The 16,730-nt window shown below is 56.0% G+C and overlaps 2 protein-coding genes across 6 annotated transcripts in view; one reads left to right on the top strand and one right to left on the bottom strand.

Annotated features, from left to right (window-relative positions):
• Positions 1 to 9,811, bottom strand: part of GRIK5 (glutamate ionotropic receptor kainate type subunit 5) — a 51,410-nt gene extending 41,599 nt beyond the window's left edge. Inside the window, exons 1-3 of one of the 4 annotated variants that reach the window (XM_064489388.1) lie at positions 9,625 to 9,811; positions 2,078 to 2,206; positions 1,612 to 1,776 (exon numbers count right to left, since the gene is read on the bottom strand). In XM_064489388.1, the coding sequence (XP_064345458.1) occupies positions 1,612 to 1,776; positions 2,078 to 2,206; positions 9,625 to 9,778 (448 nt within the window). In that variant the 5' untranslated portion in view covers positions 9,779 to 9,811. Of the gene's footprint in view, positions 1 to 1,611; positions 1,777 to 2,077; positions 2,207 to 5,646 lie in introns of all 4 variants that reach the window. The other 3 variants (XM_031456989.2, XM_064489386.1, XM_064489387.1) reach the window with 3 other exon arrangements.
• A 319-nt stretch (positions 9,812 to 10,130) lies between these two features.
• ZNF574 (zinc finger protein 574) lies at positions 10,131 to 15,683 on the top strand. Of its 2 annotated transcripts, none has more exons than XM_010981448.3 (2): positions 10,131 to 10,295; positions 12,709 to 15,683. In XM_010981448.3, exon 2 carries the CDS (start codon positions 12,729 to 12,731, stop codon positions 15,417 to 15,419), a length of 2,691 nt encoding a protein of 896 aa, XP_010979750.1. In that variant the 5' UTR covers positions 10,131 to 10,295; positions 12,709 to 12,728; the 3' UTR covers positions 15,420 to 15,683. The 2 variants fall into 2 exon arrangements, with proteins under 2 accessions (XP_010979750.1, XP_010979751.1); XM_010981449.3 differs by lacking the exon at positions 10,131 to 10,295 and adding an exon at positions 11,560 to 12,467.
• Positions 15,684 to 16,730: the final 1,047 nt, after the last annotated feature.

Genomic DNA, 16,730 nt, shown 5'->3' with positions numbered 1-16,730 from the left:
ATTACTGAGTTTGCTAAACTGGTAAGATGTAAGTTTTGAGCATTTGAGGCCATCTTGCCACCTGCTGGGGAGTGCACTCCTAAAAATGAAGCCAACTTGGAGGAAATCAGGACTCAGAGATAAAGACAGAGTAGATTCCTGGAACATCACTTGAATGCCTTTATCAAGCTATGCCTGAAACAATCCTACAATAGCATTTGACTACCTAGATTCAACCATGCCTGAAATTAATCCTTAGGCCTTTTAGTGACATGAACCGATAACTTTTCTTTTTCCCTTAGGGCAATCTGAGTTGGGTTTCTGCCATCCAACTAAAAGCACTGGAACTAAACATCTCATCTTCCTCCAAACTTGCTCCTTCCATGCCTTCCATGTTGGTGAGGGCCCCACCGATTCACACACCAAATATCTGGAAATGGTCCTTGCCTTCGATCTTTCTTCTAATAGCCAATTAGTAACCAAACCTTATCTCTTTTTTGTCAAATCTTCTCCTATTCGTCCTCTTCTCTTTGACCTCTCCTCTCCTGCCCTACTTTAGATTTCTCAACTTAGGCATGCACCAGCCACCTCTCCAGCCATCCAAATCTAGCCTCTAGATTCCATTGTCACCAGCTCCTGCCCCAAACCCATCAATGACTCCCCACTGCCTGCAGGTGAAGGTAGCATCTTTCAGCCTGACCTGAAGGCCTCCTCGATCCCCTGACAATCTGCCCAGCCTCATCTCCCACTACCCAGTCATACTCTCGTCTATAAGACTCTCACGATCCCCCACAACATGTCCTGAGTCCACGTGGTCAGGATGGGTACAACCCCACACCCTATTCCTTGGCTCCAAATACTCAGCTCTCCCCTCCACCCCAGCTCCAGACTACAGGCACATGCCTGGAACACCATCTTTCTCCTCACCCTCCATCCCAGTCTCTCAATTTGTGTTCTGTGCTACACCAATCAAAAAAGTCCAGGAAATATTGTACCCTATCTTCCCTCTCAGTGATCTGAAACACATATGAACATGAAAAAGGCTCCGATAAGGTCTGCAGGAAAGAAATCTGTCTAAAACATGTTTGAAGGCAGCATCTCCCCATGGTCTAAGACCCCAGCACGTCTGTTAATAGGGACCCCTATTAACATTTGCTCAGTCCGTGAGTATTCAACAAATACTCATGCACCCTGACTATCCAGCTGGTCTTGTTCCACAGGGCATACCTTGAGCAACACCTCTCTTTCCATATCCTACTCATCTTTCAGAGCTCAGCTTCAGTGTAGCCTCCTCTAGAACAACTTCACTGTCCCTGCCCCTGAGCGCCCTGGCTCACTGCCTAGGCCTCTCATTACTCAGCTCTGGGGGCTAAGAGTCCCCAGCCAGCTATGAAGCTTATCTTTCAGATGAGGCCATCAGCTCCTTCAGGCCAGCACCAGGGCTGGTGCCCTCCCCACCGCCCCACGCCCATCAGCACCATCTCTAGGAAGGAGAAGGCAGTGCAGACATGAAGGAAGGGGCAGATGGAGCTAGAAGAGAGCAAGGCAAACTGAGGTGGCCAGGGCTGAGGGATGGGTTAAGGGCCACCACCCTGCCCGACCTCACCCCACGCCCCCTGTGGCCCTGCTCACTGGTGTCCGTGGTCTCGTACTGGCTGTCCCGCTGCAGCTCAAAGATGTCTACTTCCACACGAGCCTTGGCTGGGACCTCGATGATCCCATTGATCTGCTCCCGGGCCAGGGCTAGGGCCAGCCGTTCACCACGGCCACACACTGTCTGGTCATCCAGGATGGCAGCTGAGGGGATACAGGGGTTGGGGACCATACTCCTGGGTCCTGAGGGAGAAAGGGCTGGGCTCCGGGACTCCCTGGCTCTGAGGTAGGGCTGGAGATGGGGACCAGGGGTCTAGACTCCTGGATCTGAGGTTGGAGAGGGCTGGGATCTGGACTCCTGAGTCCAGGGGGAGGAAGAAGCTGGGGGCTGCTGGGCTGAAGCCCAGATCTCTGGGTCTTGAAGAACTGGCATGCCCAAAGAAGAGCCGTGGGGCCCAATAGGAGAGTCTGTGAGGAGGCAAGGGCAGGGGCTGTAGGGCCTCACCCATGCGCAGTGATGAGAGCACCTGGCAGCTGGGGCTAGCGAAGGCAACAATCAGCAGCAGCAGCAGCTCAGCCGGCATCTTCCTCCCCTCCTCATGGGGACGCAGCTGCCGCGGCCCCCACTCGCCACCTGCAAGGAGACCCCAATCCATGGGGAGACTGCTGATACGGGGGCCTCTAAGGCCCTTTTGTGCACTGCTGGATAGTGACCACAGAGCCTGGAACATTGTTGGTGAACTCTGAAGAGCCCTGCCCTCATTAGAAGCTGACAATACTGAGGGCATTGCTGGGGGGAAGCCCGGACTCAGAGAAGCCCTAGCAGGGAGAAGCTCACAGCACTCAGGCGCTGAGTGGGAGAAGCACTGCTAGAGGATGTTCACAGCTACCAAAACAGGAGGGAGGCATGATAAGGATTTCAGGTAAGAGTGAATTCCCTGGACCATCTCCACCCTAATAGGAAACCAGGAAGTGCCACCCCCAACCCAGTCCCGCCCCTGTCTCTGGGCAGGCAGCTGTTACTAGGCAACAGAAACCGGCTGGAGAGGATGCAGTGGTTGCTAGGCAACCCCATCCCAGGCCTCACTTGCCACTTTCCTGACGTCCCTGGTTCCCACAATCCCACAGGGAAAAAAGCCTAGACATCTGGGGTCTGGAGGGGAGAGTATCCAGGAGTTAGGAAACTTGGGAAGAGAAAGACACATGGAGACACACAGGTGGAGACAGATGGACAGAGACCCAAAGTGCCTAAGAGGCTAAAAAACAAAGAAGAGCAAAGAGAGAAAAGAGGGAAAAGAGAGAGACAGAACGAGGAAGAGAGCCTGGGGGTGGGAGGGATATCAAGAGACTCAGAAAAGGAGAAAGGGAAAATTGGCCAAAAAATAAGGGGTTAGAAAAATGATAAGAAAACAGAGAAGGAGAGTGATAGGGAGATAAGGATAGAGTAGGAGAAAAAGGGAAGAGATAAAAAGATAGGCAATGGAGAGAGAAAGGGCAGGGCAGGGAGAGGAAGAGCAGGCAGGCAGAAGACGAGGAAATCAAGCCACAAGAGGGACACAGAACAGAACAGGAAGAAAGGATGAAGAGAAGACACAAACCCACTTGAGATGCCACCAGAGAGAGCGGGAAGGGAAGAGTGAGCAAAGCCCGGAGTGCACTGTCTGCTGAAGCAGGTGCCAAATTGCAAACTGCAGCCCCCGACCCTGCTGTAGGGAGCTGAAGGTTGGGGGAGACAGTGAGTCTCTGCTCTCCACAGCTGCTCCCTACCTCCCAGCTTTCTGCAGGGTCACCACTGGGCAGGGATGAGATTGTTCAGATGCACAGCTCCCCCAGGCCAAGAGCCATGCCCAAAGGAAGGGACACTTGGGTTTCCATGGGAGAGGGTTACTGAAAGGCCTGGAGTGCTATGAGGTGAGCTTGGGGGTCTTTCCACACCCGACTCATCCCCACAGAAGGAGGGCTTAAGCTGGTGAGATGGCAGAATGAAACCTGCTAGTGGAGGCAGAGGTATAATGCAACACTTCAGAATGTCCCTTGTGGCCTGGAAAACCGAGGCCTGGACGGCAGGAGACCCCATCAGTCCCTGCTCTACCTCTGACTCCCACATGACCTTGAGCAAGTCCCTTTCTCTTGGGATCTCTGGGAAAGACAGGCTGGGGGTGGGAGGGCATGCTGGACAGCCTGTAGGCTGTGGACTGTAATTTGGATCTGAGGTGAAGGCTTTTCAAGGGTGGAGGAGCAAGGAAAACAGAGAGCCCAAAAGGAGACCTCCCAGAGGGATGAGGAGGGCAGGGCTAGGAAAGAGGCAGGGGTGACGGGGTCATCCTGAGACACCAGGGGCTTCTAGGGGCAAATCAGGGAGCAGAGACTAGAGGACAGAAAGACTGAGGAAGAGACAGGGGCTGGCAGGGCAGCACCCCACAGGTGGCAGACACAGGTGGGAGCCGTTAGAGAGAGTACAGGGACAGGGCTGGGGGCAGCAGATGGACACAGAGGCACAGGAAGGCCCAGAAAGAAAGACAGATAGACCAAGAGGAAGTGACTGAGGCTATAAGAGAAAGGGACACACAGACATCACCTAGAAGGGAGACACAAAGGGGACAGAGACAAGATGGGGAGCATGAGACAGGAGGAGCAGAGAATCAGGCCTGAGCCCCACAGGCCCAGAGGCTTAGGCAAAGCCAGATATAGGTGGAAACACAGCAACCAAGCGAGCGCAAGGGGCACTGCCAGGGGAAGAAGAGAGACAAGTAGGCAAGGGAGAGGGAAGGCAAAGGCCAGAGGGCAAATGGGGTGAGCGAAAGGGCAAAAAAGTTAACAGGCACAAGAACTGTGGGGAGGAGAGAAATAGCAAAACTCTGAAAAGAAGAGGGCTAGTCAGAAAGGGAGAGGCAGAGAAAAAGTATGAGAGAGCCACACAGCAGACTACAGGAGAAGGGGCAAGTGGGACAGACATGAGATGGAGAGGGACTCACAGGCAAGGGGAGAGGAGAGGCAAGAGTGAGGGAGGGAAACTGAGGCAGTAGGAAGGGTGAGTGACCCAGAGGGCATGGGCAGGGATAGGACAAGCACCTGCATCAGGGCCGCAAGTCCACAAGAGGTACATCCACACAGAATGCCTTGGAAGAGGGGTTAATTCTAGAGCCTGCAAGCCCCAAAGCGAGGGAAGGAATGGGAACCAAACGGCCAAGTAGGGGAACACAGAGGTGGGAAGAGAGAAGGGGAGGGGCAAGACCACCAAGGAAAAGACAAAGTGGACCATGGAGGGGGGCAGCGGCTAAGGAGTGAGGAATGGAGGAGACAGAACTCAGAGTGGATCTAGAGGAGAAAAGCAGAAAAGTAAGAGGATGAAGATGGCCTCCAATCCCAGAGTTCAAGAGGGAGACAGATAGGTGAGCAGAGGCACAGGCAAAGCAGTGGACAGAGGGCTAGACCTGGCGGGGGATCCTCCCAAAGAGAGAGGGAGGAGAGACAGGGGAGTTTTGAGAGAGAGAGAGGAGAAGGAGAGGGAGAGAGATCAACGGAGACACACCAAGAAAGAGTTGGGTTAACAGCAAAGAGAAAGAAGTTGGACAGAATCAGAGAGAAGCCTAAGAGACACGTGAAATGGAGATTCAAAAATGGAAAGACATTTCCAGGAGATCAAGACCAGATGGGATGGGGATGGGCCCATGGCAGGCAAAGAGGATGAGGCTCCAAGGAAAGAAGAGACTGAAACAGAGTGAGAGATCAGAGCCGGTCACCTCGGGACTGAGGCTGGAGCAAGCAGGGGCGGAGACCTGTCAGGAGTCCTGGAGAAGGAGTGAGACGGCAAGTAAGAGCCAGTCAGACCCTCAGGACCCAGGAGCAAGGCTGAAGAGCAAGGCTGAGCTGTGTACCCAGAAGGGGTGAGAAAGGCCGAGGTGAACTGAGGCTGGGAGGTGGAGGGTGCAGGGCAGGCCCCTGGTGGGGGAGGGTATTTGCCGGTCTGGTCCGGGGAGCAGGGGAATGTGGGGGCCCTGCAGGCAGCAGTGAGCCTAGCCTTCCAGGACCCAGTCCCGGCCCCAGCCCAACCCCAGCCCTGCAGACACTCACGGATCCTGGTGGGACGGAGGGCTGGGCTCCCTCGAGGCCCGAGGAACGACAACGAGGAGATGCTCTGGCACTGGGTGGTGTGGCTGGGGCGGGGGGAGAGGGCAGTCCACAGGGCCCCCTCCCCCGCCTCCGGTAATGGCCCCCAACTAATCCAAAACAGGGGCTCCCCGGGAACAGTGAGGAAGGACAGGTGGAAGAGGAGAGGGTGGGCCGGGGAGGGGAAAAAGGGGAAAGGAGAAAATGGAGGAGGGAAGGGGAGAGAAGAGAGGGGGAAGGAGCAAATGGAGGAGAAGGAGGGAGGAAAGGAGGGAGGAAGGTGAAAACGCAAGGGAGGGGGCACAGGCAGAGCCGGGGGAGGGGGAAGCCGGCCCAGGCAAGGGCCCCCACCCCCTCCCCTAGCCGGGCCGGCCTGGGGGGGCCTCTGGGGGCGAGGACTGGGTGGAGACAAGGAAGCCGGCCATCAGGAGAAGTGGGGGAGGGGAGGGCTTGGTGGGGGGGAGGGGGCCACCCCTTCCCCCCTCCCCCCTGGATCCCCGGCCCTGCCCTCCTGGAGGAGGCTAGGGCCTGGAGTCCTCAAGCCCTCAGCCCTCACGGGAAAGCATGCTGGGGGCGGGGAGAGGCTGAGGAGTGGAGGGGCTGGGGACGATAGGGTGCTGGGAGACCCGGAGAGCCAACGAAGGGGCAGGAGAGGTGGAGAGATGGGGAGGAGGGACAGGAGGAGAGAGGGAAGGATGAAGAGGAGCAGGTGGAAGAGGAAGGCGAAGGAGGGTGGGGTGTCCCGGAGGCGCCCAGTGCAGGGCCTCGGCGGGAGGGCCTGGCCACGGACTCCTGGTCCCCTGTGAGGAGCAGCCACCGGCTCCGGGTTCCCAGCTGGGCCTGCCTCCCTGCTGCTGGCCGCCACTGCTACCGCCGCCACCGCCACCGCCACCGCCACTTCTCCCCTCCGAGGCCGCCGCCTGCCTGTCCGCCCGCCCGCCTGCCGCCCGCGCTGGGTCCTGGAGCGCAGGGGGGCGGGGGGAGAGAGATGAGGGAGGGAGGGAGGGAGACAGGGAGGAGGGCGGGCAGGAGGAAGGGAGGGAGGCAGGGAGAGAGAGACCGAAGGGAGGGGAGTTGGGGGAGGGGGAGCCTGTATTGGTCCAGGCTAGGGGGCCCCCCCGCAAGGAGAATGCTGATGAGGGGAAGGCGCTGCATAGGATGGAGGGCCCACCCCTGGGCCGCCCCCTCCACCACACCATGCCACCGCCCTGCCCAGGCAGCCCTTGGGCACAGGAGCCCACGGAGACAACAGGCAGGGAGACTTGGGGAGAAGGCCATGGAGGTGGGGGGAAAGGGCCCTAGAGATGAAGAAAAATGCAGAGAAGCAGCAAGACAGCCATCAAGAGCCACAGAGGTGGACCAAGGTCCACAAACTCCACAAGGACAAGGACAGGGAAAAGCCCAGACAAAAAAAAAAAAAGGGCCATCAAGACAAGGGAGTAGACCACAGAGACAAGCTGAGGACCTAGGAGACAAGAACAGCTTGTGAACCTAGACAGCACCCCCTCCCCCTACACACAATGAAGATAGGAAGAGGGGGCAGCTTGTGAACTCAGCTCCCCAGGAAGATGGAGAGAGGCCCAGGGGAAGAGAAATGGGGAGTGGTCCGTGGTGAGAGAAGACCACGGACAGGAGGAGAGGCCCACAGAAACTGGACCAAGGATGCACATCACAGAGACAGGAAGGAGGGCCAAGGAAAGTGAGAGAAGGTCACAGAAATGGAGGGAGACGCATAAACACCAGGAAAACCACAAAGGCAGAATGTGGACACAAAAGGCCTACTGAGGCAGGAGCAGCTGGCCCATGGAGAAAAGGGAGAACCCCCCCACCCCGAAACAGAAATAGCTCCTGTGGAGGTGAAGGGATGGGTGGTGAGTATTAGAATTCTCCATAATGCAGAGAGAAATCATGGGGACCCACGGAGATAGTGGGTGGGGAGAAGAGTCACCCAAGCATAGAGACAGTGGGAAAGGGCAGGGAGCTGGAGGGCAGAGCCAGAAGAAGAGGGGAGACTCCCTCCCTCTTGGAGCTGAGCAGGGCAGGAGGGGCATGGAAGAAACAAGCAGAGACACAGATCTTGGAGTGGGGGTGGGTGGTGCAGTTAAGTGGGGGGGGGGGGGTGAAATTTGGGGGGAAAGAACATGACAGTTGGCACTGAAGGCTGAGTCTGTGACTCACCACCACCCCCAATGTTCATGATGGGGAGACACTGACACTCACGTGCAGCCCCCAGCACACGTGACCACAAGCCTCGCGCGTGCACACACACACATGGCATGTGGCAACCCTCACACCAGCCTGGTATCGGAGGCCCTCTGCAGCTGGCATGTGGGGGATCCCCAAAATACATCTGACCCTGAAGGATGACCAACTTTGCCTGCACCTCCTCACCTACTGGGGGCCCCCAATGCCCATTCTCAGCTCCAGATAGACCTGGCCTCTAGGCCTTTGCTTATGCAGGGACCCCAGCATAGAACGCCTAGCCTCTCAAAATTGAATCTGTCCCGGAAGTCCTAGCCCTGTGTCACCATCTCCAGAAAAACGGACGCAGGCCTCAGCTTAGTCCTGTATCATCTCAAGTGAAGGGACCTAGTCCATCCAGGAAAACTGGTAAGTCCAAGCAGAAGGTCACAGCAGAAAGAGACCTGACAAGTCAACCTGGACACTTCCATTTTCAAGTGGGGAAAGGAAGCCTCAGAGTCTAGCCTCCAGGTTCTCTGGCTCCTGCCCCAGGTGGCCTCACCCTGAGGGCAAACTCAGATTACCAGCTTTAGAGCTCACTGATTATCACCAACTTCTTTCCTCCACTTCTTGTATTCATCCACTCTGGACATCCCATCTGCCAGGCAGTAGAGCCTGGGAGACAAAAGTATAGACCTTGGAGTCATGGGTTGGAATCCTAGCGCTGTCTCTTCCTAACAATGGACAAGAAACTTAATTTCTGTGACCCTCAGTTTCTTTGCAAAGTGACAGCAATTGTTCCTCCCTCATAGGGTTACTGGGAGGATTAAACTGAATAATTCATGTAAAGCACTGAGTATAACACTTAGCAAGTCATAACACACTTAGGACACATTAGCTATTATTACTCGGCTCCCAGAGATTCTAATAAAAACAACTCTTACATAGCTTTTTCTCTGTACCTCACAACCATACACGGGCTGTTATTCTGCAGATGAAGAAACTAAGGCACAGTCTTGTTGACTTGTCCAAGACAACAGCTAGGAAGTGGAAGGGCCAGGATTCCAATCCAGGCAGCCCGATGTGATTACATGGGACTGGTGTTAAAGGAGTTTAATCTAGCCGAAAGTTAGGACATCCAGTTAGAATCCAACTGAAGGACACAGCAAAGACAATGGCTGAAGAGTCAGACCTAGGTGGAAGGTAAATGACTAATTCCTCTAGACTCAGTTTATTCATTTAAGAAAAGGGGTGGGGGTAAAGTTAAAACAAGCGAATCTCTTGCAGCTCTCCTGTCCCTGGGAAGTAGCTCTGGAAATAACAGTGCTGGGACAACTTGCTCCCAAGGCCCTGAAGGCCAGAAGGGGAGATGAGGGTGAACACATAGGGACTCCACCTTTCCTGAGCTGCGGGGGCAGCAGCCTGGAAAGAAGGCACCCTGGAAGGAAGAATATAGTCCAACCGTTACACGGTCACTTCCTTCAGGTTCTCATCCTGTTTGTCTTTCAAGGCATCCACTCCCTTACACTCCCTGTTTCTTCAAATGAAACTGTCAGTCCCGCTTTTACTTTTTCTCCCTCAATTTCCCATTTCCTCTCTTATCCTTCAGGTTTTCCTTATTCCCTCAGACTCCCTCTCCCCTGCTCTTCCTCCGACATTTCTTCTCCCCCCTCCCTCAAGAACTCCTCGGTTTTTCTTCCTTTCCTTCTTGCTGCCTTTATTCCTTTCTTTCTAACGAAGAAAGTCTGAGCCTTGATTTACCCTTTTTCTCTTTCCATGCAATTGGTGCTACACTTTCCCCTCTCCCCTTTGCGCTGACTGCTGATTCACTCTCTCCTTTTGCTCCTCTGGGGTTCCTGCGGCTCAATTCCCCCGCCCCTGACCTCCGAGTGTCGCGAGCCTCAATTTCCCCCATTTTCGCCCCCGACTCCGACGCGCATCCCGCCCGGCGCCCCCAAGATGGCGCCCGAAGCATCGCTCCGCCGTCTGACGTCATCGCGCTGCCCTCCCCTCTTGAGCCGTCAAGCGAAATCGATGAGGAGGTGGAGGAGGAGCATCCTTCAGGGTGCGTAATGGGGCGGGCACCATCAACCCGGGGACCGGCCGGCGCGGGAACGTCGTTAGAGGATTGGTTGGGCTCCGCAGAGGATCTCAGCGCCCCATACTATTGGCCCAGGGCTCTGAGACGTGAGCGTCGATTGGCCAAACGTCAGGGGCCAGACGGACGATGATTGGGCTCATTTCGCCATCCGCGCGGCGGCCGAGGAGGAAGGTGGGAGGGGCGTTGCTGAGGGCGATTGGGGGCGAGAGCGAGGCTGAGGAGCAGGCGAGAGGCGACGGCGAGAGCTAGAGAGGGCGCAGCGTTAGGGTGGCCGCACGAGGGGAGCGGCGGCCCGGGCCTGGGCCCGGGGCGTGTGAGACAGTGGAGGCGGGTAAGTGCGGACGGGCGCGCGAAGGGCCGGCCGGGCTCCCCTCACTGTCCCCCGCGGCCTCCTGTCGCCACCTCGCCTGCGTAGTGAGGGCCGGAGGGGGGCGCGCGCCGAGAGGTGAGGGCGGAGCGGTGCCAACGGCCCGCGGGGCGCGCGGGGGGCCGGGCAGGCGCTGGGCTGGGGCGGCGGGTGGGAAGAGGGCTAGAGTTGTGGGAAGGGCTGAGTGAGGAGGGACGGGGCTCGGGCTGCGGGCTGGCAGGAACCTGGCTGCGAAGGAGGCGTTAGAGCTGTCCTGGGGAGGGTCTCCAAGGCTCCAGGGAGTATCTCAGCAAAGAGCTTGGCGGTGGGACAGTCCAGAACCGAAGGAGGGTGGACGGTTAGAGGGCAGTTGGGTGCCCAGGGAGGGGTTTAGGCCGTGAGAACAGAGATGATTAAGTTAAAGCGAAAATCTAGTTATGCCTGAAGAGTTAGGCCAGTGAGAGGTCTTGGTGTGAAAAGATAATCAGGAAATGGATGTGCCTAGAAGGGAGATTTAGAGCTGAGTGAGAAGTAGAGGTCCAGGTGTGAAGAATGGGGTTACGTTAATGTGAAGAGGTGTTAAAGCAGAGTGTGGGGGCATTGGGTATCCTTGGAATGGGTTGAGCGGGGTCTCTGGAAAGAAGGGGAATGCTATGTGAAACAGATGTCTCTAGAATAGCTTGAGTGAAGATAGTCTTTCTGAAAAGTACAGGGAATTGGGTCAAGGTGAAGATTGGGAATTGGGTATTTTTCTGGAGGGGGTTAGGGTAGTGAGGGAGATCTATGTGTTAAGGAGGGAGGGAAGATCTGGGTATCCCCAGGGTAATAGGCTGGTGAGAGGGGCCTGGGTGTGAGGAAGAAAGATCTGGCTATCTGGGGGGACGGGGAGGGGATCTGCATAAGAAGAGAAGGTTTGGGCATTAAATAGATTTGGGCAGTCTGGGGGGTATATCTGAAAGGAGTTTAAGCCATTGTGAAGGGTAGTCTGGATATCCCTGAATTGGGTTAGCGTATATGCAGGGTCTTTTTGCAAAAAGGAGGAATTTTGATATGAAGAGGGGATGTGATCATCCCTGGAATGGGTTAGGGTGGGGTTGGGTCTTTTCTGGAATAAGAGGAGTTTAGGTTGTTATGAGGAAGGGTGTCTGGGCATCCCTAGAATGGGTTAGGGTGGGAGGAAGGGCATCTTACTGCAAAGAAAGAAAGATTAATTTAATAATCTGAAGGGGATCTGGGTGTTCCTGGAATGGGTTAGGGTAAGGGTGGGTCTTTTTGTAAAGAAGAGGAGCTTAGGTTAATATGAAGAGGGGTGTGGGTATCCCTAGAATGGGACAGGATGGGAGGAGTCTATTTTTGCAAAGAAGAAAATGCAAAGAGAGGTTCTGGGAATCCCTGAATGGTTTTGGGTGGTTGTCTATGAAGAAAATGGGTTTAAATATGAAGAGGGGGTCTGGATACCCCAGAGGGAATTAGAATCATAGATGAGGTCTCAGTGCACAGAAGAGATAGGTGATTGTGAAGAGTGCCTAGGTGCCCTGGAGATGCGAGTTAGGGTGGTAGGAAGGGTCTGAGTGTGAAGAAAGGGTTAGGCTTTTGTGAAGATGGGAATGGGTGTTCTGGATAGGGGCTTAGGGTTGTGGGAGAGGGCCTTGATTTGTAGAGGGGGATCTGAGAATCAGGGAAGTGGTTAAGGTTGAAAAGGTCTGGGCGTGGACTTGGGTTAGGCCAGTGTGAGAAAAGTTTGTTGGGAGAATGGATATTTTGACTTAAGGAACCCAGGCACCAAAGGGAGAGTTGGTGGGTGACGGGGGCTGTGTGTAAAGGAGGGGGGTTGCACCATGAGAGGGTGCTGAAAGTGGCAGGGCATTGGGACAATTTGAGTGGTTGGGTGTAAAAAGAGGTAGAGAACCTGGGGGAGGGAGGCTGGGAGAAGCGGGTGGTTAAGGGCTGTTTGAGGACTCCCCCGGGCTCCTGTGGGTGGGAATGGGGTAGTGTACAGCTGAGGAGAGGAGTCAGTGAAAGGAAGCCTTGAGTGGAGAGGACACAGATTCCTGTGTGATGTGTTGGGGCCTTGGCCCAGCTGTGAGGCATGAGAATGAGGGGTTGGACAGTTCGCAAGCATCTGATGGGTGGAGTTGAATGCACAATGCTTTGGAGGTGAGACTTGGGTAGATTCATTTGAAAGGGACTGCTGGGAAAGTTTTGTGCTTCATGCTCTTGTGTGTTCAGGAGAGAAAGGATTGTTAGTGGTGGGTGGGAGTGGAAAATATGGAAACAAGTTAGAGGGAGAAATTGATCTAAAGTTTTGGTAGGGGATGATAAAGGAAGGGAAAGAATTGTCCCTGGGAAGGACTGAGGAAGCAGTGGCTTAGATGTGATTTGTCCCCACCTCTCCCAGCCCAGGGTCTTGCCACCACCATGACTGAAGAGTCAGAGGAGACGGTCCTGTACATAGAGCACCGCTATGTCTGCTCTGAGTGCAACCAGCTCTATGGATCCCTGGAGGAGGTGCTCATGCATCAGAACTCCCATGTGCCCCAGCAGCACTTTGAGCTTGTGGGTGTGGCTGACCCTGGAGTCACTGTGGCCACAGAGGCAGCTTCTGGCACAGGCCTCTATCAGACCGTAGTGCAGGAGAGCCAGTACCAGTGCCTGGAGTGCGGGCAGCTGCTCATGTCACCTAGCCAGCTCCTGGAGCACCAGGAATTGCACCTGAAGATGATGGCACCCCAGGAGGCAGTGCCAGCTGAGCCACCACCCAAGGCGCCTCCCCTGAGCTCCAGTACCATCCACTATGAGTGTGTGGATTGCAAGGCTCTGTTCGCCAGCCAGGAGCTCTGGCTGAACCACCGGCAGACACACCTCCGGGCCACTCCCACCAAGCCTCCAGCTCCAGTTGTCCTGGGATCCCCAGTTGTACTGGGGCCTCCCGTGGGCCAGGCCCGTGTGGCTGTGGAGCACTCCTACCGCAAGGCAGAAGAGGGTGGGGAAGGGGCAGCTGTCCCCTCTGCAGCTGCCACCACTACTGAGGTGGTTACTGAGGTGGAGCTGCTTCTCTACAAGTGTTCTGAGTGCTCCCAGCTCTTCCAGCTGCCAGCCGACTTCCTGGAGCATCAGGCCACCCACTTCCCTGCTCCTGCCCCAGAGTCTGAGGAGCCTGCCTTGCAGCAGGAGACTCTGACCCCATCACCTGCGGAGGTGCCTGTGTCTCAGCCTGACCCCCTGCCATCCTCAGACCACAGTTATGAGCTACGCAATGGTGAAGCCATTGGGCGCGATCGCCGGGGGCGCAAGGCACGGAGGAACAACAGTGGAGAGCCAGCTGGGGCAGCCACCCAGGAGCTCTTTTGCTCAGCCTGTGACCAGCTCTTTCTCTCACCTCACCAGCTACAGCAGCACCTGCGGAGTCATCGGGAGGGTGTCTTTAAGTGCCCCCTGTGCAGTCGTGTCTTCCCCAGCCCTTCTAGTCTGGACCAGCACCTTGGAGACCACAGCAGCGAATCTCATTTCCTGTGTGTGGACTGTGGCCTGGCCTTTGGCACAGAGGCCCTCCTCCTGGCCCACCGGCGAGCCCACACCCCAAATCCTCTTCATTCATGTCCATGTGGAAAGACCTTTGTCAACCTCACTAAGTTCCTTTATCACCGGCGTACCCATGGCGTTGGGGGTGTTCCTCTGCCCACAACACCAGTCCCACCAGAGGAGCCTGTCATTGGCATCCCTGAGCCAGCCCCAGCGGAGACTGGAGAGCCAGAGGCCCCGGAGCCCCCTGCTGCTGAGGAGAGCTCAGCAGGGCCCGCTGCCCCAGGCACCTACCGCTGCCTCCTATGCAGCCGTGAATTTGGCAAGGCATTGCAGCTGACCCGGCACCAGCGTTTTGTGCACCGGCTGGAACGGCGCCATAAGTGTGGCATTTGTGGCAAGATGTTCAAGAAGAAGTCTCATGTGCGTAACCACCTGCGCACACACACAGGCGAACGGCCCTTCCCCTGTCCGGACTGCTCCAAGCCCTTCAACTCACCTGCCAACCTGGCCCGCCACCGGCTCACACACACAGGGGAGCGGCCCTACCGGTGTGGGGACTGTGGCAAGGCTTTCACACAAAGCTCCACGCTGAGGCAGCACCGCCTGGTGCATGCCCAGCACTTCCCCTACCGCTGCCAGGAGTGCGGAGTGCGCTTTCACCGCCCCTACCGCCTGCTTATGCACCGCTACCACCACACGGGCGAGTACCCCTATAAGTGTCGCGAGTGCCCCCGCTCCTTCTTGCTGCGCCGACTGCTGGAGGTGCACCAGCTTGTGGCCCATGCGGGGCGCCAGCCCCACCGCTGCTCATCATGTGGTGCTGCCTTCCCTTCCTCGCTGCGGCTCCGAGAGCACCGCTGTGCAGCTGCTGCCACCCAGGCCCCGCGTCGCTTCGAGTGTGGCACCTGTGGTAAGAAAGTGGGCTCAGCTGCTCGGCTGCAGGCACACGAGGCAGCCCATGCAGCTGCTGGGCCCGGGGAGGTCCTGGCTAAGGAGCCTCCAGCCCCTCGGGCCCCGCGGGCTGCTCGCACACCAGTTGCCTCCCCACCAACCCTTGGAGGCGCGGTCCCTGCAGCTCCTGCAGCCCCTGCCCGACGCCGGGGCCTTGAGTGCAGCGAGTGCAAGAAGCTATTCAGCACAGAAACGTCGCTGCAGGTACACCGGCGCATCCACACAGGTGAGCGGCCGTACCCATGTCCAGACTGTGGCAAGGCCTTCCGTCAGAGTACCCACCTGAAGGACCACCGGCGCCTGCACACAGGTGAGCGGCCATTTGCCTGTGAAGTGTGTGGCAAGGCCTTTGCCATCTCCATGCGCCTGGCAGAGCATCGCCGCATTCACACTGGCGAACGGCCCTACTCCTGCCCCGACTGTGGCAAGAGCTACCGCTCCTTCTCCAACCTGTGGAAGCACCGCAAGACCCACCAGCAGCAGCATCAGGCGGCTGTGCGGCAGCAGCTGGCAGAGGCTGAGGCTGCTGTCAGCCTGGCTGTGATGGAGACTGCGGTGGAGGCTTTGCCCCTGGTGGAGGCCATTGAGATCTACCCTCTGGCTGAGGCTGAGGGGGTCCAGATCAGTGGCTGACCCTGCCTCATTTCATTTCCCTTCAGCACCACCCTGCCCTGTTGCTGAAGAACCTTCTCCAACATCCCCTTAAGTCTCTGTACATACTGTGCCCCTTTTCCACCCCTCCCAACTGCAATGTAAGTTCTGTAACTGGATTTATTCTCTCTTCTCAGGGGGGCACTCTAGGGTCCTTGATGTGCATAAAGGAGCACCCCCACACACACCTGTTAACACTGGTGGCCCCAAGATGAAACAGTCAATAAAGACTGAGTTGGACATTTATCTGCTTCTGTCTGTCTGGGCTGTGTTGGGTGGTGGAATTTGGGACCCAGGCTCTTGGGTCTTAATTTTCATGATGGCATTCCAGTGTTTTGAGCAGGGCCTGGCAAGTAGTAGGAGTTCAGTAAACATGGGCTGAATTGAAGAGGAGGATCTGGAGCCCACGGGCCTGGCTCTCAGGGAGCCAGACTTCACTCTGGTGATAGGGGCAGCATGGTTCTCTTGCCACTAGAGGTCCCCACAGCCCCACAGAAAAGCCTGAAGCCACTTCTGCTGGTGGCAGGAATATTTAGGAAAATTTTCAGGTTCTCACCAACCCTGTCCCTCTGCTCTCTAGCCTGATGTGAGCTGTCTCCCCCAAGTCCATCTGGTTTTCTCACTGTGGGTCCCTGAGGGTAAATGCAGGTCTGGGAAAGGCATGATTTCTGGGGCAGTAGAGGAGGTGGCTTCTGGGACAAGACCCAGCTGTGGGGTTGGTGATTTTGAGTAACAGCTTTTGGGGGTAGGAAGCTTCACAAGGGAGGTGCTCTGACACTCACCTGGAGTTGGACTCTGGCTCAGCCAACAGGTGTTTGTTGTGGAGAGGCTAGTGGTTGGGGTGGCTGACTGAAATTTGAATGTCTAATTTGTCTCAAGTATTTTCCTACATTTTTTGGAAAAGTCTTCACACTGATCCTGTGAAGAGAAGAACATTTTGCAGAAAAGGAAGCTGAATTCAAAAGCAGTGAGGTGACTTACCCAAGGTCATTCAACCCAGATAGGGCAGAGCTTGAATTTAAGTGTACTTTACTTTGGTTTAATCACCTATACGCTTTACACACTTGGGGGAGGGCAGTGGAAGAAGGAGATGGTGAGCGTGTGACTGGTGGAAATGCTTGATTACTTTGCTAGTCTTATCTCTAAGAGCTACACCCCAAGAAAAATACCCCCATCCCCAAGATTACTCCAGTCTTTGTTAAAATTCTTAACTGGAACCTTATGAAATGAGAGGTGAAAGGAAGCTGTATTGAAACCAGGGGAAAGGAAGGCCTGAGAGCTGCCCACTCAGTC

The sequence above is a fragment of the Camelus dromedarius genome, chromosome 9 (genome assembly GCF_036321535.1).
Source record: "Camelus dromedarius isolate mCamDro1 chromosome 9, mCamDro1.pat, whole genome shotgun sequence".
Lineage (NCBI taxonomy): Eukaryota > Metazoa > Chordata > Mammalia > Artiodactyla > Camelidae > Camelus > Camelus dromedarius.
This window is presented reverse-complemented; position numbering and strand designations above follow the sequence as displayed.

What these genes read in the sequence shown, in the direction of transcription:
- ZNF574 (XM_010981448.3), top strand. Translation starts at nt 12,729, where the DNA reads ATGACTGAAGAGTCAGAGGAGACGGTCCTGTACATAGAGCACCGCTAT.